General features: G+C 40.5%; 1 protein-coding gene across 21 annotated transcripts in view; it reads left to right on the top strand.

The window, feature by feature from the left end:
* Positions 1-22,511, top strand: part of ptprd (protein tyrosine phosphatase, receptor type D) — a 132,497-nt gene that overhangs the window by 52,676 nt on the left and 57,310 nt on the right. For all 21 annotated transcript variants that reach the window (XM_022758771.1, XM_022758769.1, XM_022758773.1 and 18 more), the window contains exons 3-4: positions 6,910-7,055; positions 9,069-9,210. In XM_022758771.1, coding sequence (XP_022614492.1) covers positions 6,910-7,055; positions 9,069-9,210 — 288 coding nt within the window. The remainder of the gene's footprint in view (positions 1-6,909; positions 7,056-9,068; positions 9,211-22,511) is intronic.

The raw sequence follows: 22,511 nt of genomic DNA, 5'->3' as shown, positions 1-22,511 counted from the left end.
TCTTTTTTTTTTTTTTTACCCTCGGGCGCACGGTCTTGCGCCAACAGTGGCGCAATTCAATATTTATATGTTTCCTTCTGTTTGGTTTCCACCGCAAAGGGAGGTGGGCTTTCATGTGTCTGATTTGCCACAGCAACGATTCAGTTCCAGCTTTTAAAGCGTTGGGGGCCGTTTGAACAAAGCCATCTGTTTGAGTGGGCCGTTTTATTAAGTGACAAACTGGATCCTTCTACCTCGCTAATGTGTCCCGTGGGAGATGGCGGTCGCTTGTGTGTGTGTGTGTGTGTGTGCGTGCGTGCGTGTCTGGTAGAGAGACAGACACAGGAAGAGAGAGAGAGAGAGAGGTAGAGAGGGTACAAGTTTTCCTCTGCAAACATTGTAATAAACCACTGAAGAGACCATATCACTGATGTAGCTGCCATTGGAGATCTGAAAGGTTTTTGCCTTTATGAATCTACAATGATAATTGAATAAGGAAGCCTTTCAGCTTCCATCTTATCCCATGAAATACAGGCTAAGAAGCTCAGCACTGTTCCATAAATAACCCCTTATATTTATTTAATGGAACCTTCCAGAATTTTCTATTGTCCCACACTCTCCAATTTATTAATGTTGTTCGCCCATTTGCAATGTTCCCTCCATCCAGCGAGAATATTCTAACACCCGTGGGACTGTGTGGCTGAGAATGCGTGCACATGTGCATGATAGGTTGTACTTGTGCACCTCTGGAGCCTTTTTGTCCCCATCCTCCCGTCTTGTCAGAGAATCTGTCAGTGCATTGAATGTGGGACAGGAGCATTAACCATTCTTTTTGAAGCTGTTGCTGTTGTCTGTGCAAAAGTGGCCTAACTCCTGCAGAGCTATAGCCAGAAGCTGAGACCTTGCATTGCAGTGCCACTGAGCATGAGTAATACACATTGACTGGGGTTAAGAAAGTCCCTTTGGAATATGATTTTTGCAACCTTAGTCATTGGGCTGAATATTTGGCAAGGAGAATACACTGGTGAGTTGTGCATTATAATGCATGCTGTAGTTTTCCTGCCTTTGAAGCAATGTTGTTAAGTGATGAAATGCATTTATTTATTCAAGGGAGACTCTCTGCAGCTTATGAGCCAAATAAGAGACCCTGACCCGATCATAAAATGGACCTGCAGCCCTACTATCCATATGCAGTCTCAGTATTAATGTGTCATTAAGCTGCATTCTTGTATATTCTATTGAATTAGTTTTACATAATGACTTATGAATTTTGCTTAGAGAGCACATTTAAGCAGTTGGGAAGGGGGAGCAGTGTGGGAGAAGGCTTGTATTATGAACTTCATTATGTGTGACAAGCAGCACAATATTGATGGAAGAGCGGGTCCCCATCATTGCACTGCATTAAAACCTCTGCAGTGAATTAATGTACTATTCCTGATCCAGTAATTAACAATCATTCGGGGGCCATATCCCTTTTCAAGTAATCACTAATTGCAATAAGAATTTCAGTTTCCATTTAAGGCAAGATTACCGATGAGCATGCAATGCAAATCAGCCAACAGTTCTAATTAAGCTCCAATTCCTTTTCTGTCTTTCTGCCTAGACCCTTTGTGAGCACATACAATGTGGAGTTTGTTTCCTCTGCATTACAAAAGACAAATTTTTATCATAATGCTGCAGATAGAGAGCTGTGTAGTGCCCCAAGAAAATGGTTTATGCTCGTGTTTGTTCCATTGATTGGTATGTGTGGTTTATCTTCTCTCTCTTTTTTCCTCATATTTTTTTTTTGCATTGTTTATCTCTGTGTTTGTGTGTCTGCAGGACTACAGTCTGTTTTCTTTTTGGCATGGGGTCAGATGTTTCTGAACAGTGTATAGACAGTTAATTAATCCATAGAGAGGGTGTTGCTTTATAAACCACACATACACAACTGCATTCACAATCACCAACAAAACCATCTCTCTGTACCTTTCTTTATTCAAATACTATGATAATGATATTTCTGCAATGGACTTTCAGAATACTTAAAGGATTCCATAAAGTCAAATGTCCATGGCACCTGCACTATACTAGATGCAACACTTTTGCCCTCTCCCAACATTAGCCACCCTTTCAGTCCAATTTGTGCCACTTGCTGCCATTGTGACAATTCATCAATATCATAGAATTGATATGCTGGGGATTTAAAGATGTTGAATGAGGTTAATGGCATCTTTAAATGCTCTTTTCTTCCACCCGTATGTCCAAAATGGAGCAGGGTATTTGCAGAGTGACACCCAATGTGTTAGGATTAATTATCGCCCTCCACAACCCCACCTCACCCTGCAAGTTAAAGATTCAGAGAGGAAATGGCCCCTTTCATGCAAATGAAATTGAATATGTCAGTCAGTATAATTGTGAAAACCGAGCCGTCTTGGACTGGTGTCTGTGCCGAATAGAGGTTCCAACTGAAAGTCGGTTTATTAATGTTCTTCTCTCCACTCTTTGATTCATACTCTTTAATGGCTTGGCAGATCAAACTTTAGTCTATGGCAGAGTCCTGATGACTTGAAATGTTTTGGCCATTATGAATGAAACCCAGACTCTGATCTCCTTGAGAACAGTTTTTAAATGCAATGTTTGGCTGTGAGTTAAGCCAATATCAAACAAACTTGTAATGAATGCAGATCCGCAAGATGCTCTGAACCCAAGTGTCCTTTGAGTTCAGAATGACGACAGAAAAAAATATATCATTAGCCCCAGCATGCAGTTACATGCAGTCCACTTGACTTAATCTGGCCCTGCAACAGGTACTCAAACAACACTCTCTACATAGCAGAGGCTTTTAATTCACCAATGATTCAACCCAACAAATACCAAAACATGGGTATGCAAAGTCAAGGTGAAAACCTTGTAGTTTTTTAAATTAGTGTGTGTCATGATGCTGCCTCTCCAAACAGACCTTGACCACAGCAGCTTTATTGAGGCCCAGTGTAGCACAGCAGTGTGTAGGCCAACAGCCATTTCCCTCCTCCTCTTAGGTCCGGTATAATTGGCTTTGTGTTGGACAATTCTGTCTTTGACATACGTAATAGACATGTGCCTGGAGATTTCATTGGGTTTTTCTTTTTCAGTAGAAGTCCAAAAACACAACTGCCTGACCTTAAACACTTACTTTTTTACCTTCTGATATTGTAATGATATCGCACATTTATTCGGTTATGGCCCTGATCCTGAATGTAACAAGTCTAGCTAACTAGCAGAACGGCTGCATGTGCAAGAGGCTGATCATGGACCAGTACAATGTTGCGCAGTGATATTATGGTATTTGCCTAAGTATGGTATTTGATTGATTCATTCGACAACTTTATTTAAATGCTTAAAAAAGAATAAGAACTCAAAAAGGGCCAAAGTGATAAGGATACAGTAGTAGCACAGCAATAACTTTCAGGACCTGTATTTGTACCACCCACATTGTTGAAAACTTCCATTTCCATTTATGTCTATCCATTAAAAAATATACAATTACAGTCTGCCCCCTCATCCCTGTGGACATGGGTGTTCTTGAGAACAGTAAAGGCTTTCAGTCAGCCAATTATTAGCATGGCATTGATCCATGAAAAACAGAGCAGTGGGATGCTATGAAGAGCTTCTTCCTTTGCAGTGGCAGCAAATAGGAAGAAGGTTACATAATGACCTCAAGGGAGAGCAGGCACAGGCCCATGTCACTAACCTTTTAGCTTGTGACAGGCTTTACACTTCTCATTTGTTTTCTGGCAACAGCTTAGCAGTGGATTAAGAGGTGCCTAGCCACTGTATTAATTCATGCAGATTACGGTTACCTCTCAAAGGAGATGCCAACATGCAGCAGATGTAACAAGAGCTTTTAATGGGTGGTTCAGATTCAGTGTGTATGATTTAGTCAACAGTGCATCTTTACTTTCCATGTTAATTAAAATATTTTCATGAGAAAAATAACATGATCAATGGGTAAACAATTCCCAATCGGACAAGCAATTTACTGTTATGATGGCATGATGCTGTAAACGACAAAGACTTTGGTAGATTTGCCAACACAAATCACAGCTTCATGGTGAAAGGTTTCTTTGTAGTGAATGAGTTTGCACAATTTTGTTCACAGACCGTATCTTTTTAGTTGTTGTCAAGGTGCTAGTCATGGCACTGTTCTGAGAAAACCAGGGTTTCAATCAGTCTCTGTCTACCTGAAGCCATACGAGGAGTCTACCAAAATGGATGTTTGTCAGCGGCAGACCTAAAATGGGGGTATGATGGTGATATCAGCGGCCATGTCTGTGAAAACACCATTACCTCCATGTCACGCCTCAATCACTCCACATTGTGCGATGAATCCCAGCCCCCCCACCCCCAATCCACCTCCTTCCCCTCACCTCCAGTGCTGATCTCCTGTACATGTCGTAGCAGTCTATCACAGCCGGCGCAGGGAGACGCACTGAGCCGTAATGGATGGCCCCGGAGCGAAAACAGCCCCAATAGCATATCAATTACCCATCAGCACCTTCTTGGCTGGATGCCAATGTGCACCACACCCCAGCCAAGTCAATGAGATAAGGTGCAAATGCAGATATAATGGTGCTTTTTGCCGTGTACAAATTACACAGTGTCAACTCTGCTGCCCACCTGTCGGAGCTGTCAGACGGTGAACGAGAGAGATACTAGGAAGTGTGTTTGTGTGTGTGTTTGTGTGTGTGTGTGTGTGTGTGTGTGTGTGTGTGTCTGTGTGTGTGTGTGTGTGTGTGTGTTAATGTGTGTATGTGCACAAAACTGTGTGCATGTCATGAGGCAATCAGGTGATTTCCCAGACTCATTTGCCCAGTGGAAGCCCAGCTGCTTGCCTGTTTATCTGTTCGCCCTTTTGATTGCTGACCACACATCTTATGTCACCTCTCCACGAATCCTGCAGGTTAATTTGTCCCTCGCTCACAGTGCTGCTGCCACTGCTACTGGGCAGTAAAATCTGGGAGGGGGAGTCAGCCTGCACACAGGCAGGCACGCGAACAAGCACAATCACACATTCTCACACACACAGATGAGGTGATTCAGATGGTTGGCATTACTGCAGCTGTGTGGCCACTAATGGCCTGCTGAAGTGATTGATAAAAGGCAAACAGTTGCTCCGCAGGGGGACAGATGGAGCTACACCTCCCACTGAAGCTGGCACTCAAGCTTCAGAGGAAACACTAGGGGGGTCTGACTTAGCACTATGACATTATTGCTACTGAAATTATAAGCCTTGATCATCACGATAAAGCTGGAATGTAAATCTCACAATCAAAATCTCATCAGGAAGAGACGGGTTCCTTTGATTACTAATCACTTTCATGTGATCATTTGATTTTTGGCAAATGTAATAGAAACGTCAGCTCGTGTGCAGGAACTGATTGTCCTAGAGGGGAAAAAAGGCAAAACAGAGCTCAATTCTTGGAATTGAGTTAAAAAGTTAAAAGACTGAATTATATTGGGGAGTAATTTTAGTTAACAAATTGTTACTCTAAAATTCAAACTGCAGGAAACTGAAGAAACAGGGATGCAGAGTTCTTCCCTGATGTGGAGATCACAGCCTGAACAAATGCTATTGTAAAGTGTTGTGAAATCACCACAGTAGAAGGGAACGTCCATGCCATCCACACAAAGCAAACACTGTTCCACTCTGCTATTCCCTCACCTCCACTCCCCAGCATTTTTAGCATTTTTATCCTCACTGCCTTTACACTTGACTTGTTGTGCTGAATTGAGGGACCAATTAGGAGCAACAGAATGCTTACATCACCAATCAGAGCATTGCAAGGACCTTATCAGGTGCGTGTCCCATTTACGTGGGGTACAACCACCGCTCCAATTGTGGTCTTCTGGAGATTAAGTGTTTTCTGCTACTGAACCGAAAAGCTCCTGTTTCTCAGAAACTGTTGGCCTGTGCCAGTGGCACAGCATGTGAACAATGTGATGGGTAACAGCTTGTTAAAACAGATGCCTTCTATGTTGAATGACACGTAAGGTCCAGGTTCAGACACAATTGTCCTTATAAGAAAGTTAAGAAAATTATAAGAAAGTACTGAGTGATCTAAACTTTTTTTTCCCTCCCTTTAACAACTTTTTTCCATCCAGTAAAATTTCAGTCTTTTTCTCACTAGCAATTGAAATACCTAATTACATATTACAAAGCATAAAGGTTAAAAATTTGAATTTCCTTCATAGCCTTCTTTGAAGGCTGTGTGAACAAATTAACTTGTATATGAACAGTTTCTGTACCCCAGTATACATTTACTGATTTTTTTCCTGACAATATGACAGTGACCACAATAACACTTGTTACTGTCACAGAGGAAAGACACTTTCCTTTTTTTCTTTTTTTTTTTTAAACAGAGGTCTGCAGCCTTGACCCAACCACTTCTCATTGTCAGTCTAAACAACTGACACCAAAACCAAAACTTGCCACATTTCAGAACAAATCCATCAGTTATATTATCTTTTTATTTCTTTTCTCCCCCTCTCAACGATTAACCTTAACCTCTTTTGTCTTAGCACAAAATTCCAACAAACTTGCCAGAAAGAATTCATCCCTAAAAGCCAGCCTGTTTATTACTGAATATCCTTCAGGGAGATTTCAGAGTTCTTTAGAAAGACTTCCAGGGTCAAGATAAAATGCTTTGTACATTCTGCTCCCAAGACCTCTGTCCTTTTACTTCTGATCTCAGCTACTGATCATCTGTTTCCACTCGCACAATAAAGTCAGTACAATCTCTTGTCTTGACCTCCAAAGACAATCCTCTTAACAGCCACATGCTGAAATCTGCAACTTTGTTACTTTCTAGCGTGTGGCTTGATAAGAGAGATTAATTGCTCTGTCTGCAATGCTTAGCTTGCTCACTAACTATTTTTGTTATCTTTTATTCTGTTTCTGTCTCTCTCCAGCACCACCAAAGTTTTTAAGAACCCCCAATGACCAAACAGGCGTGCAAGGAGGCGTGGCATCCTTCATCTGCCAAGCTACAGGAGATCCACGGCCGAAGATTGTGTGGAACAAGAAGGGGAAGAAAGTCAGCAACCAGAGATTTGAGGTATTAGGTCTATTGTTCTGATGTAAAATGCTCGACAAAATGAGAATGCCTCAGCACTGCTTTTGGCTCTGCTTGCACATAATCCATTGCGCCAAGCCTCGCTCACTTGCTTTTCGCCCTGACATGCCACCATGCATTAGCAGGCTCTAATAATCATGCTGGCCAGCCTTTTAAAGATGCATGAGTTTTAATGAGCAAGTATACAAAAAAATCGGGAGACAGATTTGTAATTAATTAAAAGACAAGAAAAGAGCAATTGGATGGAAGAAGAAGAAAAAAAAAAAAACAACTTGTGGTGTGACCCAGATACCTACATTAGCATCATGCCACATTTGCCAGCTTTATGCAAAGTGAAGGGGGAAATAGCACTTTCACATCGAAATATCCTTTTGCTTCGTGGCATCTTTATCTAAATGCATGTCCTACCCTCCTTATTTTGGCTGAAGCTTTGATTTCTGGTCAGCTTTAATCTGCACTTGGGCTCAATACCCATGAGAAATAACATCATCGCAGAACACTGATAAGATTTCTATTAATTTCTGTGTCACTCCTCGGGACTATAATGGTGTCACTTTCTTTTTTTTCCTCTGCTTGAGATGCCATATTTGCTTGCTACTGCACAGTGGCAATGGCTTAACAGAGCTTGGAGACCTCTTCCCGCCTCTTATTTGCTTCTCATGCCCACAGAAATCTAATCTTATCAGAGTTCATCGCGTTTGCATTGCACGTTGTGGTGAATGCTAACACACTAATTTTCATTCACTCGCTGCCTCACTGGGCTTTCTGGCTGCCACCATTCCTTACCCATTCAATCATGTACTGCAGCCTCATCTTCTAACAAAAACCCATTTCCTTTTCGAACGCTCGCAACTTCCTTTCTAATTCGCTCTTCAGCTTTGACTAAGAAAGGAGGCTGTTTTTTCATCACCTGCTGTCAGCTTGAATGCCAACACCGCTGTAGCTTGGCCAATGAAATGTTGAAGTTTACTGTCAACTAACACCTGCACAGATATATTGTGAACTTTAAAAATGTTCCTAGGCCTCTGTGTGATTGTGTGTGTGTGTATGTGTGTGTGTGTGTGTGGTGGTGTGTACGAGTGTGTGTGAAGCAGAGGTCTCAGGCCTATCTTTATTGAAATCTACCTCTATGCTTAAAAGAGATTGAGTTATGACACAGGGCTTTCTAAACTCAGTGAGTATACAAAATGTAGCATGCAAAAATAGCTGAATAAGCTACGACAAACACCTGTTTGTGAGCATTTTATGTGTCGTTCATCCAATACAGTCGGTCCTGTCTTTTGTACCACTATCTCACCCCATGGTACAACTGTCCGTAACCGTTTATCAAGCCACCTTTAACTGTTTGTGCTTGTTTCTGTCCCATTGACACAATCCAGTGTGATGCATTTTTCAAGGGATAGTGTGTTAACTTTAAGAGTGGGACATATTCAGATTTAAATTTTACTCCACAAGCCGATATCTGAGAAAAAAAATTTCTGATCAAGATAACTTTCCCCATTCTTAAAGTTAGTCAGCCGCATCAATTATTTTACCAATTAATGCACAAAGTTAAATTACACATCAGATCTAGTTCATGTACTAGAAGACAGCACATGTGAACACATGACAAATGGATCTAGTACATGTCTACGACAATTAAGCTAAAAATAAAAAATAAAAAATCAAATATGCTCAGTACTTACATATTATCCACTGTATAAGCATTCAAATACTGCACAGATCCTGACGTTACTCTTTGCACTTGTATAGAATATAACCACAATATTCACAAATCAACACAAAATCACTAGGGTTCAATGCAAAGGTAGGCAGCAACTTCTGTTTATGTCATAGGAAGCACCTTGTGTCAGTCACCATCAGTGTTGTTAGCCAAATGTCCTCAATAGTTTTGTTTTATTGTTCTTTATGTGTTTTTTTTTCTCTGCTGAAGGTCCCTCACCCATTGTGAACAAAAAAATCTCCTTTAACATATCCTGTCTCTCGCACCTGCAGGTGATTGAGTTCGATGACGGCTCTGGTTCAGTGCTAAGAATTCAGCCATTGCGCACGCCACGAGATGAAGCCATATATGAATGCGTCGCCTCCAACAGTGTTGGAGAGACGAGCGCTACCACCAGACTCACTGTTTTACGTGGTAGGTCCTTCTCAGCAACCCCAAAAGAAAAAAATGCACCACACACCACTAACATGCCCTTTTTCTCCCAGCTAACCAGGTAAGCTTGCATTTACTTGTTTTTTGTCTGTCCTGTCCTCTTTTCTTTGTTTCTCACTGTCACACTGCACAGTCAAATCCAATTAGAGACTCCGGTTACAGTCACGTTGTGTATTCTAACTTGATAAGATTTAGTCCATTAGCCATTTAGCCAAGTAAGTTTCCATTTCTAAGTGACTTAAGTCATTTGCATACAGATTCCTGACACAATAATTAAGATGCCAGTTAAATTATGCAAATAGCCATCCATTCCTAGCCTGCGGTGGTTAAATGGAAAAGCTCAGCAATAATTTTCAAATCAGTCATTTTTCATCTCTGCACTTCAGCTTTGATATCCGTTTGACTATGAAGAAAATAAAGCAGCATATTCTCATGTAATTAACAAGCATACAGTATATTGTTTATGGTAGTATTCTAGTCTCAGGTTGCATCAAAGCCAATATCTCCTAGTGACCAGTGGCTGTTAATACCCAGCACTCCTCTACACACACGTTTAACAAGCCGGAAAGGTCAGCCAGTTTGTTTACTTCCAGCGAGCGGTGAGAATAAAAGTCAGATGACAAATATCAAGTTGACCGTGACAGTGGCTGTTTTATAATAAGCACTGAGCAAAATTTTATCTTGATTACACACAACATTCCATTCTAAAGGCAAATATGTGGTGGCCCTGAGCTCAAAAGGCTGCATAATATCTCTCTAAAACATGACTTGTTTGGCTGTGAAAAGAGAAAATGGCTTTAGAAAAAAGCCTTGGGCTGCCTGAATGAGGTGTGCTCCATTATGTACCACAATTACACAACATGGCAAATGAGTTCCTATTGAGAGGGGTGCTTCCATCCTATAGAAAAAAAGCTGGCTCTGCGAGTCTCTGAAACCCCCCCCCCCTCCCCTGCTTCTTATCTCACCAATGAGCCAACAAAAGGCCCTTTGCACTGTCTCCAGAGGCCGATTGAAAGAGAAAGGTGGCACGTTCACATGCAGCTCTCTCCTGTTTACTCTGAAGCACAAAGTGTGTGTATTTCTGTGTGTGTGTGCTCTCACATGCAGTATTGTGCACATTTCATCTTTCCTTTCGCTCTGTCTCTATCTCTGTATTTCCCCTTTACACACACACACACACACACACGCGCGCGCACACACTCACACACACGCCAACAGATAGCCGAGGGACGGGAAGAAGCTGCTCTTCCCGGCTCCACGGCCTAGCATTAGCATGTTTATTACCATTTCCATTTTGCTCTTCTGCTCACTCTCCTTTCCCATCAATGTATTGAAGGTGAGCAGGGGACTATCACGGACCAAAAAAAAAATAGAAAAACAGGAATAAAGCTTTTTCTTTCTCAGCTTTGGTGCAAATAAAAAGGTGTGCTCCCTGTAGTCGCATTTCCTCCTGTGGATACTTATAAATCAAAAATATTGGCATTGTGAATGATTCAGGCAATAATCTGCAAGATTTGTAAATAAACATATGTTCATTTCACTACCCTCTGTCAACACATGCTATGACACAACAGGGATTCAACCTATACCCAGTTTGAGCATTTGCATTTGCTAGACACCTGGTTTCTGTTAGGTCTTACCAAGGAAATACTGTTATGCACAGCAGTAACAGCAGTCATAGCAAAGCAAGTCAGATGAAAATAAACTCAAATATAAATAAAAAGAAAATGATGGCACAGTGGTAGACACAAACAATGGCATCAAGGATTACTGTGTTAAGATAACTCTAACTATAATTATATAAGAGTTAACACTTCAGGTCTTTTCTTCAGCAGTTATGACTTCAAGTTGTAGACATCCATAATACAACCAAATTAATTTCCTCCCTTCTTCAAAGACACAAGGACGCCTTCGACTCTCAGGAAGTCGAAAGCTGGCACACTGCACTGTGAGAGTAGCGACCTGTACGAGCAACTTGAGGTAACACCAGGTTAAACCAGGTTACCTCAAGGACGCATTATATATTATTTACAATACAGTACCGTAAATGCAGCACTGCTGTTTTGCTACTCATCATAAACTTTAGTTTGAAAAATGCACCTGCATTTTTTATTTATTTTTTTTTTTTAAGTGTGATCTGTCATCTTGAGCAGCAAAAATGATTTCTCTCCACCTTCAGTCCTTTTAGTGGAGAAAAACTAAAATTGAACACAAGTGTTTGATGCAGGATTAGACAGATAAATAAATAAGAAAACAAAGATAAGTGCTACTACACCAAGCCTAATACATATAAAGTGTCTGTTCGTTTAGTTCATTTGGGCTCCAATGGTCTGTGGAAACGACTGCAAAGCATCTGTTGTGGGAAGTTCGCCACAGGGAGTGATGCCTAATTCCATGAAGGGAAAGCACATTGTTGTAATTGCCATGCTACGAGGAGAGGGGACTTGAGGTGACAAATCCAAAGTACTAGGGATATTAGTATTCGGATGGGCCTCCAACTTGATGGGAAGCACCATTAGTAATGAACTTCCAGGCTTAGAGAAGCAATTTGCATGAAAGGCGAATCCTGAAACATAATGATGTTCCAAGTCAAATCTGCCAAGCCATGACATGAGGTACAGGTTTTCTTATTTACTTTTTTTTTTGTTGTTTTTTTTGTAAGATTTAATAGCATCTAGCGGTGAAGTTGCAGATAGCAACCTATTGAATACCCCTCCCCTCATCCCTACCTTTCCAAGTGTGTAGGAGAACCTACAGTGTCCTTCGGGAAACATAAAAACACGAAAGGCCTTCTCTAGAGCCAGTGTTTGTTGTGTCCGGTCTGGGCTACTGTTGAAACATGGCGGGCCCCTGGGAAGAGGACCCTCTCCCTTTCTAGATATGAAGGGCTTATTAAAAGCTAACAAAAACACAGTTCTTAATTTCTGGTGATCATACAATAATACACATAATTATGAATATTATATTCCATTTCTGCCAATAGATCCCCCTAAATTCTATACACTGGTCTTTTAACTATGAGATGACCCAACTCATATGCGACTCATGTCTTTTAATTAAGTTTGTCTCTATTTGTTTGGTAATTGAGAAAGACAGAAAACGATTGAGAAGATGAAGAAACAGCACATTTTGAGTGTCATGGCAGGAATACGATTTCAGTCAAGTGGTTTTTGACCTAATTTATCAATTATAGTCTATTTGCATATAAAAATGTCTGAATGTCTATCACTAGATAATGTTGGTACAGTGCAGAAATTTTGCGTACCCTTTAAACCATAAGTAAAGAATAAAAATTATTGAAAATATAGCCGAAACAACTCAGAGAGTCTAGACTCTCTGCCAGCAGAGTATTTGCAGCAGAATGATGTGTGCATTTAAGTGCTGCAGTTCATGATTCAGGCATGATTAAGGATTTATATTGCATCCTCATACTCCCATTATGCTGTCAACAGCCATTTCCTGTGCCCCACACACAAGCGTGCAAACTTATGCAGCTGTGCACAACTTGACAGTGGGAGTGGAAAATGGGAAGCCACTCTCCTGTGACGGAAAAACAGAATGCATCATTTCCATTTGTATGGAATGGTGCAGTTGCACGGTCAAAGCCGTGTCGCCGAGACAGATCTTTCCACATACAATGAAAGGGCTGCTACATGATAAGTAATTTTTCAAAGACAATGTATGCACTCAGCTATTTGTCACTGTTAGGAGAAAAATTGTTTCCATAGCTGCTTAATTTATGTTCTAAGCATAGTTAACTGATGTCCATAAAATACTGGTCAACGTAAACCGCCTGGACCTGCCTGCACAGCAAAAAACCTGCAGAAAATTGTGAGGAGTGACTGATAAAACTAACTAAAAATTTAATGCTTATTCCTACCCACTGTCATCTGTGTTCTTCTTCTGCACCATTTTCTAAATATATAATGCCTTCCTTTTAACAAGAATAGAGTGAGCGATGAACAAAAGCTGGTCCGTGTGCTCAAATTGCCTAGAAAGATAAATGCTGTGTCAGCTGTCTCGGACTGTCGGAGCAAGGGATGCAGTGGGGATGAAGCAAGTGACCATTGTAAAATTACTGTGCCTGTGATCACTGGCTTGCGAAAGGGAGAGTAGGGGGCCGGCAGCTACCATACAATTCTCTGGTTTACTGGCGGGTGCTCTATAAATGGCAAGACCTGCGCTGCCACATGGAACACTCAATTTTGTTAGAAAAATACATTTTTCCTCAAAGAAATGGTGCCGTAGAAACATGCTGACTCACTGTAGGAGCTTAACTCTTTTCGTAAACACAAAACGGATCCTCCGAACTTGTTGGAACAGCATTTTTATGTCTAAAGGAATTGTATAACCAAAATGGCTGGTCCTCTACGAGGCACAATTGATACTGATTCATCCTTTTACAATATGTTGAACTATCAAACTTGTCTTCCCTTGTCACTATCTACTAGTTCTACTCACGTTTTCCATGTGAAGAAGTAGTCATTAAATGTTCTTTGCAGCGCATTTTTCTCAGAAACTGAGAAACCTCTCACCACAGCATGCCGAGACAAATAGTGACTGACGGCAACCACCTTCACAGACTATCAATTATTTTCTTAGATGTTTCATAAAATATTCATAGACAGAATTATTGTTTGGCTTGATGCAACTCTCCTCTCAATTCCCAACTTCACTCTCTCATACTTCACAAAAATGGAGCACATGATGACAAGTTATTCATTATTGTAATTAAAAAGATGAAATTGACTGTCACCAAAAACTGATTTCTTCTCTAAAATAGAAAAAAACTTTAATAGAAAATAGAAAACACAACCAACCACACACCCACTTATATCAGTATCTATATAGTATGCAGGATGATTTAAGACAAAACTGCTGACAAAAAGATGGATGTTAGACTTTACAGTCTGCATAGCGTGTGAGAAACATCTCCTGGAGCTACAAAGACACTTGAACTGCACTCTGAACATGATAGATAACACTTTACATGTTGTGACTCTGTACTTGTTTTAATAAACGTAAACACTGCCTCCTAAATTAATAATTATTGATTCAGACAAATGAGGTGTATGTTTTCTTCCCTTCAGTGGTCTTAGATGCCGTTGTTCTCCACAGTGACCTCACAGTGCTGGCGGCGTAATGAGGTGCTCAGTGATTTCAAAATGCAAATTGTTTCTCACATTGTGTAGAAATACACTGGAACAGTAAATTTAAAAAATATGGTAAAGAAGGTTAAACACTTGAAAAATGTTTCTTTGCTAAACAAAATCTTTGGTGTGATCATTTATAAATGTACCCATACATATACAATAAATACAATTTAGCGATTTGTCGTTGAATAAATTGCTTGCTATGTAAAAGTAAACAAGACCGAGTCTACAGCCACACCAGCGGTTCTGTGAGGCTGCACTTGTGCTTTGAGATAAATGCTAACATCAGTATGTAAACATGCTCGCAATGATAATTCCAACAAGCCTCTATTTAGAAGATATAAGGTTTACTATGTTCACTGTCTTAGTTCATCATGTTCACATTTGAACAAATATATGTTTCACGCTGATCATTTTATTTTATTTTACCATTTATGTTTTCTTTTAGCTTAATAAACTTTTATCTGAATTTGCGCTCAGTACATGATGAACCACATAGCAATTTTTTATTAAGGAATACTCCATTCGCCGGGCTTGATGGGACATAAGGTCATAAAATGAGGAGTGTATAAGTCGGAGCCAGGTAGTCGAGGGGTGCTAATGTTAGTAGCTTTGATCTTAGCTGCACTCAAGTCATTTTCTACTAGATTAATTGGGTACTGCAGGGTCATCCCTAATGCATCTAATGATCTTGAGAAACTTTTCAAGCTGGGTAAGGCTGCTCACTAATTATGACCAAACAACTTTGGACTGAGAGAAAAAAAATGTGGCAAGAATTGATTTTTGGGTGTAATTAGTTGTCTATACATTATTACATTCAGTACAGCAAAGATGAGTTCAGTGGCTAATTAGATGTTTTATGGCTGCATGAAGGGAAAGGGGGACAAAACCTTACATATTTTCATCGCAAGTTTCATCTGCTTCAAACCCAGCTGTCACATCTCAAAACATGTGGCCTCAATATAGTAATTTCCATAATAAAATAATGCCACCCACTGCCTGCTGTGACACCCATCGTCACCCACAGTCACTTTTGGGTAGAATGCCTGTCTTCTAAATTTGAAAAGCCTGATATAACCCCGTTTTCCATTAGGGCTCTTTGAGAGCTACGAGGTCCTCTGCGCAGGATGTTAGCAAGCATGAATAATCTCTATAGTCCCCTCTCCTGTAACAAGCTTTTAGCTATATAAATTATTGAAATGGCTGGTGCCAGGTTTTCCCTTTCTCAGGGAAAACATGAACTTGCATGAAGACGGTTTCCTCAGACATTTATACCGCACGTCTCCTTGAGTACTTGTCTGAGTCTGATGATACCATGATCAAATGGAAAAGTCCCGGGACATGACCCATAAAGATATATGGCACGGTCATGCACAAAATGCTAAGAGTGATTTAAGCTCAGAGGATTTTATGTGAGTATTCTGACAGCTGATGGGATGTTTTCTTCATCGTGAAATAATACACACCTCCACATACACACATCGACAGTCCCCGTACAGTCGTTTTTTTGAACAGGTTTTCTAACATTGCCTAAACAGATTTCTTTAAAACCTGATTTTTAAAAATGTTTTTTTGTCATGTGACAATCCAGGCCAACATATTAGAAACACCCGTTTGATCAAACTGACCTGCACGCTTCTGTATGGTACATAAAGGTTAATGAAGCAGCTCAATGTCTCACAGTTTTGCCTTCTGTCTTTTTTCCTGCCTGGTAGAAACACTCACCTGGTTGCTGATACTCTTCTGGGCCCCTGCTGGCTCTTGCTTCTGGTCGTGGCCTTTGTCAGCTGCCTCCTGCACAGACAAAAGAAATGAATCAACCTAAATAGTTTAAATTTACATAAAGAAAAATTGTGACATGTTCATGAAACACAAACATATACTTCATTAAACTTTGAAAGATCAAGCCTCATAGAGTCATCCCAAGTGGGCGGTAAGAGGGTAAATAGACAAAGAATAAGTCTGAAATATAAAAAGAGAACAGATGTCTGGCTGTATATGCTTCAACGTGACAGGAGTGTCGGTGAGAATGGAGGCGTCTCTCAGGAGAAGTGTGTTGTTGTTTATATATTCCCTGCCATGTCCTCTTTATTTGTGAATGCTTAATGCACTCAAGAGAATCAGATAAGGGTTGATGGACTGTTAAGAAAAACATGAAAAAAACAAAGCAAAAATTGAAAAAAAAGAAAAAGAAAGAAGAGGCTTTCTAAGGTGCATTTTGTGGAGAATAAGTGACATCCATGTTAGCTTTGTGTTTGGCAAATAGCTCACAGCATCGTAAAATAGTTTTCTCCCTCCTCCTTTGAATATTCCTAATAATAACAGAAGAAATGCTGATGGCAGATAAGGAGACAAGAGCAGAAGTTTTCTTTTTTTCCTTCTTCCTTCCCCAACTCTAAATAAATGGGACACTGTTTTCGGAAGTAAATGGAATCATTGCTCAAGGTAACAACTAGCAAATGGAATATGCAAAGTGAAATCCTGAAGAGGGAGGGTGAGGGACAGAAGGGAAAGAAGGCGGGAGACAGACAAAGACAGATCGAGGGAGAGTCTTTAACATCAAGCATCTTTTTAAGTCTCAGATGAGCCGCGACTGGATCCATGCAGATGAAGTCAGTGAGTAAGGCAACGCAAAAGACAATGGCAGTGTGGCAAAAACACATGATTGTAAGTGGAAGAGGTCTTGAAATCTCTCCCTCTTCACCTTCCCCGTAGGTGATCTTTACTCAGAACAGTACATCTGGCTGAGCTGACGTGTAGCCTGTAAAGCAAGAAGGGGTTGTGCGGGGGGGGGGGGCATCTGAGCGTAAATGGAGCTTTGTGCCTGGCTTTCTGCCTGCCTTGCTGCCTGCCCAGCCAGGCCTTTACAGAAAGGCCCACTCTCCGCCCTTCCTGCTTCATCTCTCCTTTTCATCTCCCTCTTTACCCATCCATTTTAGCACTACCCCTAAGGGGCATCCGACACTAACACTCTCTCTCTGCTTTCATTCTCTTCCTCCCACTCCCTTCGCTTATGTTGTAAATGGAGGAATATCACAGCTAATCCGTCATGTTTATGAATGACATGGGGCCTAGGGAGAGTTGGGGTGCCTTGCCAGAAGAGGCGTACATCTCTGTTGCATGCCCTCTGCTTGGCTGATCCAATCTGCCCCAGCAGCAATGGCCATAAAAAATGTCTGTAGGGGATAGCAGGCTTGGAGGAACACAAGGCAGAGTCTTTTTTAAAGCAGAACTCCAGCCATTTCTGACCTGGATACAGTTTCCCCACCACTTTCTATCAAATTCTACCCAAATTCCAACCAAATGGAAGCTCCCTTCATGCAAGTGTAAGGCTTCCCAATACAGTCCTCAGGGGAGTAGTGGACACTCCAGAAATCAATCTCAAAAGCATCCCAAGAATGTCAACAATATGGCTCCTCCCTTTGTTGCGATACATGAAAATTGCAGGTGTGCATTCTATCTTTCAGGGTGAGACACGAATTGTGAAAAGTGCTTATTTTCCCCATTGCATTAAGTATTGTGTTATCAACAAAGGAAATGTTTGTTGTTTTACTCTTCTCAAGTTTTCAATTGTTCAAAAAAAGTCATACCATTTTATGAAATATTACACCATGACACCAATATGTTGACTTAGAGTTTTACAACTAGTTCTCCAGTGTCATTTAGAATGAGGAAAGGTTCAGATTGTTCATCTGTGAAGGTTTTTCTGGAGGAAAAAAAAAGCCTGATGATTAATAGATTGATTCTACAATGGTTTCCTCATAATCTCAGGCATTAGGCGAGGGTTGTTAATGACAAATAAGCAGCATTCAATTAATTATACAATCTCAAAGGGGATTTATGGGAGAAACAATCAGCGCAGGGCAAAGGGGGACAGGATGCTATTTTTCACCGAGACAGAGTGCCACGAACCTCGGGTTAAGAGAGTTTTCTGCACCTTCACCTTCCTCCTCCAATATTTTGTTCCAACGTTCGTCATCACAGAAAAGGAACACACTGGATAGTATTTCACAGTCCATTCCTATTTCGCTACTTCAGGCAGCGAGGGTAAAATAAAATTTTAGTGGATACTAGATGGTCCCTCGTTGCCTGCCCTCAGGTTTTAGGAGTATTCCCAAAGAGACTGCATTTGTTCAGCAAATTACTGAACTACCTTTTAGAGGCACCAAGATAGGGAGACTTAATGCCACTTTGTGTTGGAGTGTGCCTGTTCCTCTTAAAACTCTATTATAGTAAATTGGAATTAGCTGTTTGAGCCAACTGTAGCCCATTCACAGTAATATTCATTAGCAAGCTCTATACCTGTAGAATCAACTAATGAACTAAAGTGAAGCATATTTTCCTCAAACCACCAACACTTTTACTGTTCAGTTTTTCTAAAGTACCTTATTTTTCACCGCTCTAAGTGCAGTATACAAGACCACATCAGTAAAAATATGTCACTGATGTTCTAGTTTTCTGAAAGCCCTAGTGAGGGTAAACTGAGTTGCAGTCATTTGAACAGCCGTGATGACAGTTTTTCTTTTTATTTTGCCCCTAACATCACACAACCTCAGATCTACGAGGTGGTGTGTAAACGTCTTTTCTCTCTGTTTCTTGACACATACAGACACTCGCACAAAATTAGGAGGATTGCTGACAGAATCCTCTTGCTAAGTTAACCACTTCACTGATTTTACTATGAAGATTGAAACATACATTAGTATGCTTAGTTGAGATAAATGGATCATGGCCTTTCACAACAAATGTAAACTCTCCAGCGCTCGGCTAGATACAACAGGATTAATTCTGACCTGCAAGTCCTGTACAGACACATTTGTAAACCTAAACTTGAAGGCAGTCATGCCTGGCCACTTAACAAATTCTCAAAACAGTTCGTTTAAGGCTTTGGAACATAAAGATCTATGGCCCCAGGCATATAATTGGGACAGTCTCTCAAATTTGAGCTCCTCAGGAGTCTTTTCCAGTCTGAGCAATCACAAAAAACCCAGATATCAGTCCGAATACACGCCATGTTTTAAACCAATTTGAGGGTTGACACGGAGTTCACTAGTCTGTGAAGCCTTAAAAAACGACTCAGGAAGGTGATTTTCACCGCAAACTACTGTGTGCTTTATTAGACGGAAGTGTGCTGCATTTTGTTTTCCATTATTGGATTACTTGAGCAATATCTACCCATTGCAGGTGCCAGGAGGCTTATTTGGGAAATCTGGCTCAAAGGAAGCTCTAGGGGAAAACCTAATCTTATTTAGACTGGACAACATATGTGCCAAACAGCACTGGGATGTATCAATGGGATAAATACAGGGTTTGGATTCTCTGAGGCCATTTAGAGAAAATTCAAAAATCTCAATTCCTCTTTTTTCTCGGCAGTGATGCACATGTGCTTATACACTCTGCATGCTTGTCTAACTTGATGCTCTCTAAATCTATGGCTTTACCTGCCACTCACCAATGATACCTCATGCACTTAATGTTCAGGGTCATCCCTTTCACTTGCGTCTTAACTATTCCAAGTATTTGACCCAAGGCACTGCTGAGACATCTATATGCTAACAACAATGTCCAGGCATGTGTGCAGTGGTGCTTATAAAAAAAAAAAAAAGAAGAGCCTAGCAACTAATCCAGGTCTGGGTCTATGTAGCTTCTGTGGGAGGCAATATCATAAGTGGAAACTAAGACTAAAAAGAATATAACCATCTTACTAAAATAGTAATTTAACAGTAAATTAAGTCAATATAAATAAAAGTTTGAAAAATACAAGCTAGACAAAATATAACAATGTCCTAGTCCCATGGTCAAAAATTAATGTGGGGACAAGTTTCACCTCTGCTAAAGTTTATGGGCAGAATGATGGATGGAGTGTTGTGTAAAGAAACTCAGTCTGTGTCCAAGTTTTAGATAGTTTAACCAAGCTGCAGGTAGCTGATAAAGCAAAGGGTGGGCTCAGATTTAAAACCCGTCAATCACGAGGTGCTAGATTGTAAAAGTACACCTTTTTACCACATTGTAAGGTGTACCTTGTAAGTAGAGCAAGGAAATCAACAATGATGTGGGTGAAAGTGGTGAAACATTAGAGAGGGGGAAAGAGAAAAATAGAGCAGATGCCGTCATAGAATTGGCACAAAATGGAATTACTGCCTGCCTTTGTTAATCAAGAGCTCTTACGTTTGGTTGAGTAATTTTGTTTGTGTGAAAACAAAAGCATAATTAACAGTTCCCTCTCCCATGCCAAAGGAAAAAAAAAATGAATACGTCAGTTGAACAGGAGCCGAACAGAACATTTTGTTGAAGTGGATTCAGGTCGTCTCTGAACGGATGTATTAACTAGGCTTGCAGCAAATTTTTAGAGAACTGTAAACAAATTACACCGGACGATGTTTTCCGCGCTAATGTGCTCCAAATCAACAAACTCATTTTGAAAAAAGGAGAAGAAAAGGTTTTGCCACGAAGATCAAATGTTCATGAGGACACTTGACACCAACCCTGCACAAACGATGGACTCATTATAACCCCAAATTCAGGTTTGCAGTCATGTAAATGTGTACAGTATACCTTACCCCTTCAAGTCTTTCATCTTTCACCTTATATAGTAGCCATTGAAATCTTTTCCTTATTAATCACCTCTTACTACTTTATCAAACGCTAAGTCCTAATTCAGTCTAGGCCAGCTAATGCGTTAGCAAGCCATGAAACAAGTCAATTCCAAATGATGTCCTTGTGAGCAGTAAGAGTGCTGTATGATTAACATGATTAGCACCCTAACCCTGCTAAATTCCCCTATCTTCTTTCTCACTTATGCTGGATTTTTGAGCGTGGAAAGAGCTTTAATCAGTGTCCCTCAACTTCGAATTATATGCTATGGTGTGGTGGGAAAAAATGGCTTTGGCTCAGGCTGCGGAGAAAAATAAGCACATGCTGTCACACTCCATGGGTAATGTTTTGTGGCTTGTTTTTTTTTTGTTTTTTTATTTTGTACTGGCTGAAATCTTATCTGGGGAGGAGTGGTGAGAATCAGATTTATTCCTAAACTGTGCAAAAATAATCTTTAAGGCAGAAGAAAAAGGAGTGTAAATTCTAAGAGTGTCATACTTGAAGACATCTGCCCCAAATTCCCACACTTCCATAATCCAGCATCTTTGTCTGGAGAGGGATTCTCAAACAACAATACGTCTTGACACACACTTTTCTCCACTACGCTGCCACCACAAGTGACCTGTGACAGCCTCTTTGAAGAGATTGTATCCACTCAAATACGTCCAACAAATATATCTTATTATGGCCTGCAGGGATTTTCCCAAAAGAATAACCTCAACCGCAGGGTGAAAAGCCTTGTTCCGCTTGGGAAGAAAAGGGTCAGACCAAATCCAATCCTTGTGCAGCAACCACAGAATTTAAGCCAGAATGTGACCGGAAAGGTTTATGTTTTTATGGCTTCACTTGGAAAGTCCAGTGCAACAAATGCTCATTTTCCTCTCAAATTATTTTGTAGTTACTGAATAATGTAGGAGCCAAATGGGATTTCAGTGACAAAACAGCATCTAAAGCTCACCTAATCAATGAGACTCAAGAATGAGAGTTACACTTAATTTCCTGACCATTGCATTTCTTTTGCGTTAACTTCCGAATTACTTTTAGAATATTTTATTGCACTTTTACATCCCAACAGCCCATTTTGCAAATATCAACACATATTGTATGTATAAACTGTCAAACCCACTCTACTTAAAGCTGTAAAGCTGTTAGCTTAAGTACAAACAGTGTTAACAGAGTGTCAATATCTGGAAACAACATCTCACCGCAAAAAATTGCTTTGGAGAAAACCAGTGCTGTGTGTACAGTTTATCAGTCAACAAACAAAAGAGTGAGAGAAAAGGCGTGCTTATGATTCTGTTGACCATGTGTAGGTGCTATGCAGGAGAAACAAACAGGCTTTTAATTTGGATGTCGGGAGCCAGTATCACACAGCTGTCTTTATTTGAGCATATGTCAAACTCGAGCAAACACCCTGGCCTAAAGTTTACTGTCTGGCTCCCCTGTCTCTAATGAATTCCACTCCATAGATGTAACTGCATTAGTAATGTAATACCTTGTAAACATCATCTCTTACTTCATACACACAAGTGCCTA

The sequence above is a fragment of the Seriola dumerili genome, unplaced genomic scaffold, assembly GCF_002260705.1.
Source record: "Seriola dumerili isolate Sdu_G_001 unplaced genomic scaffold, Sdu_1.0 BDQW01000309.1, whole genome shotgun sequence".
Classification (NCBI taxonomy): domain Eukaryota; kingdom Metazoa; phylum Chordata; class Actinopteri; order Carangiformes; family Carangidae; genus Seriola; species Seriola dumerili.
This window is presented reverse-complemented; position numbering and strand designations above follow the sequence as displayed.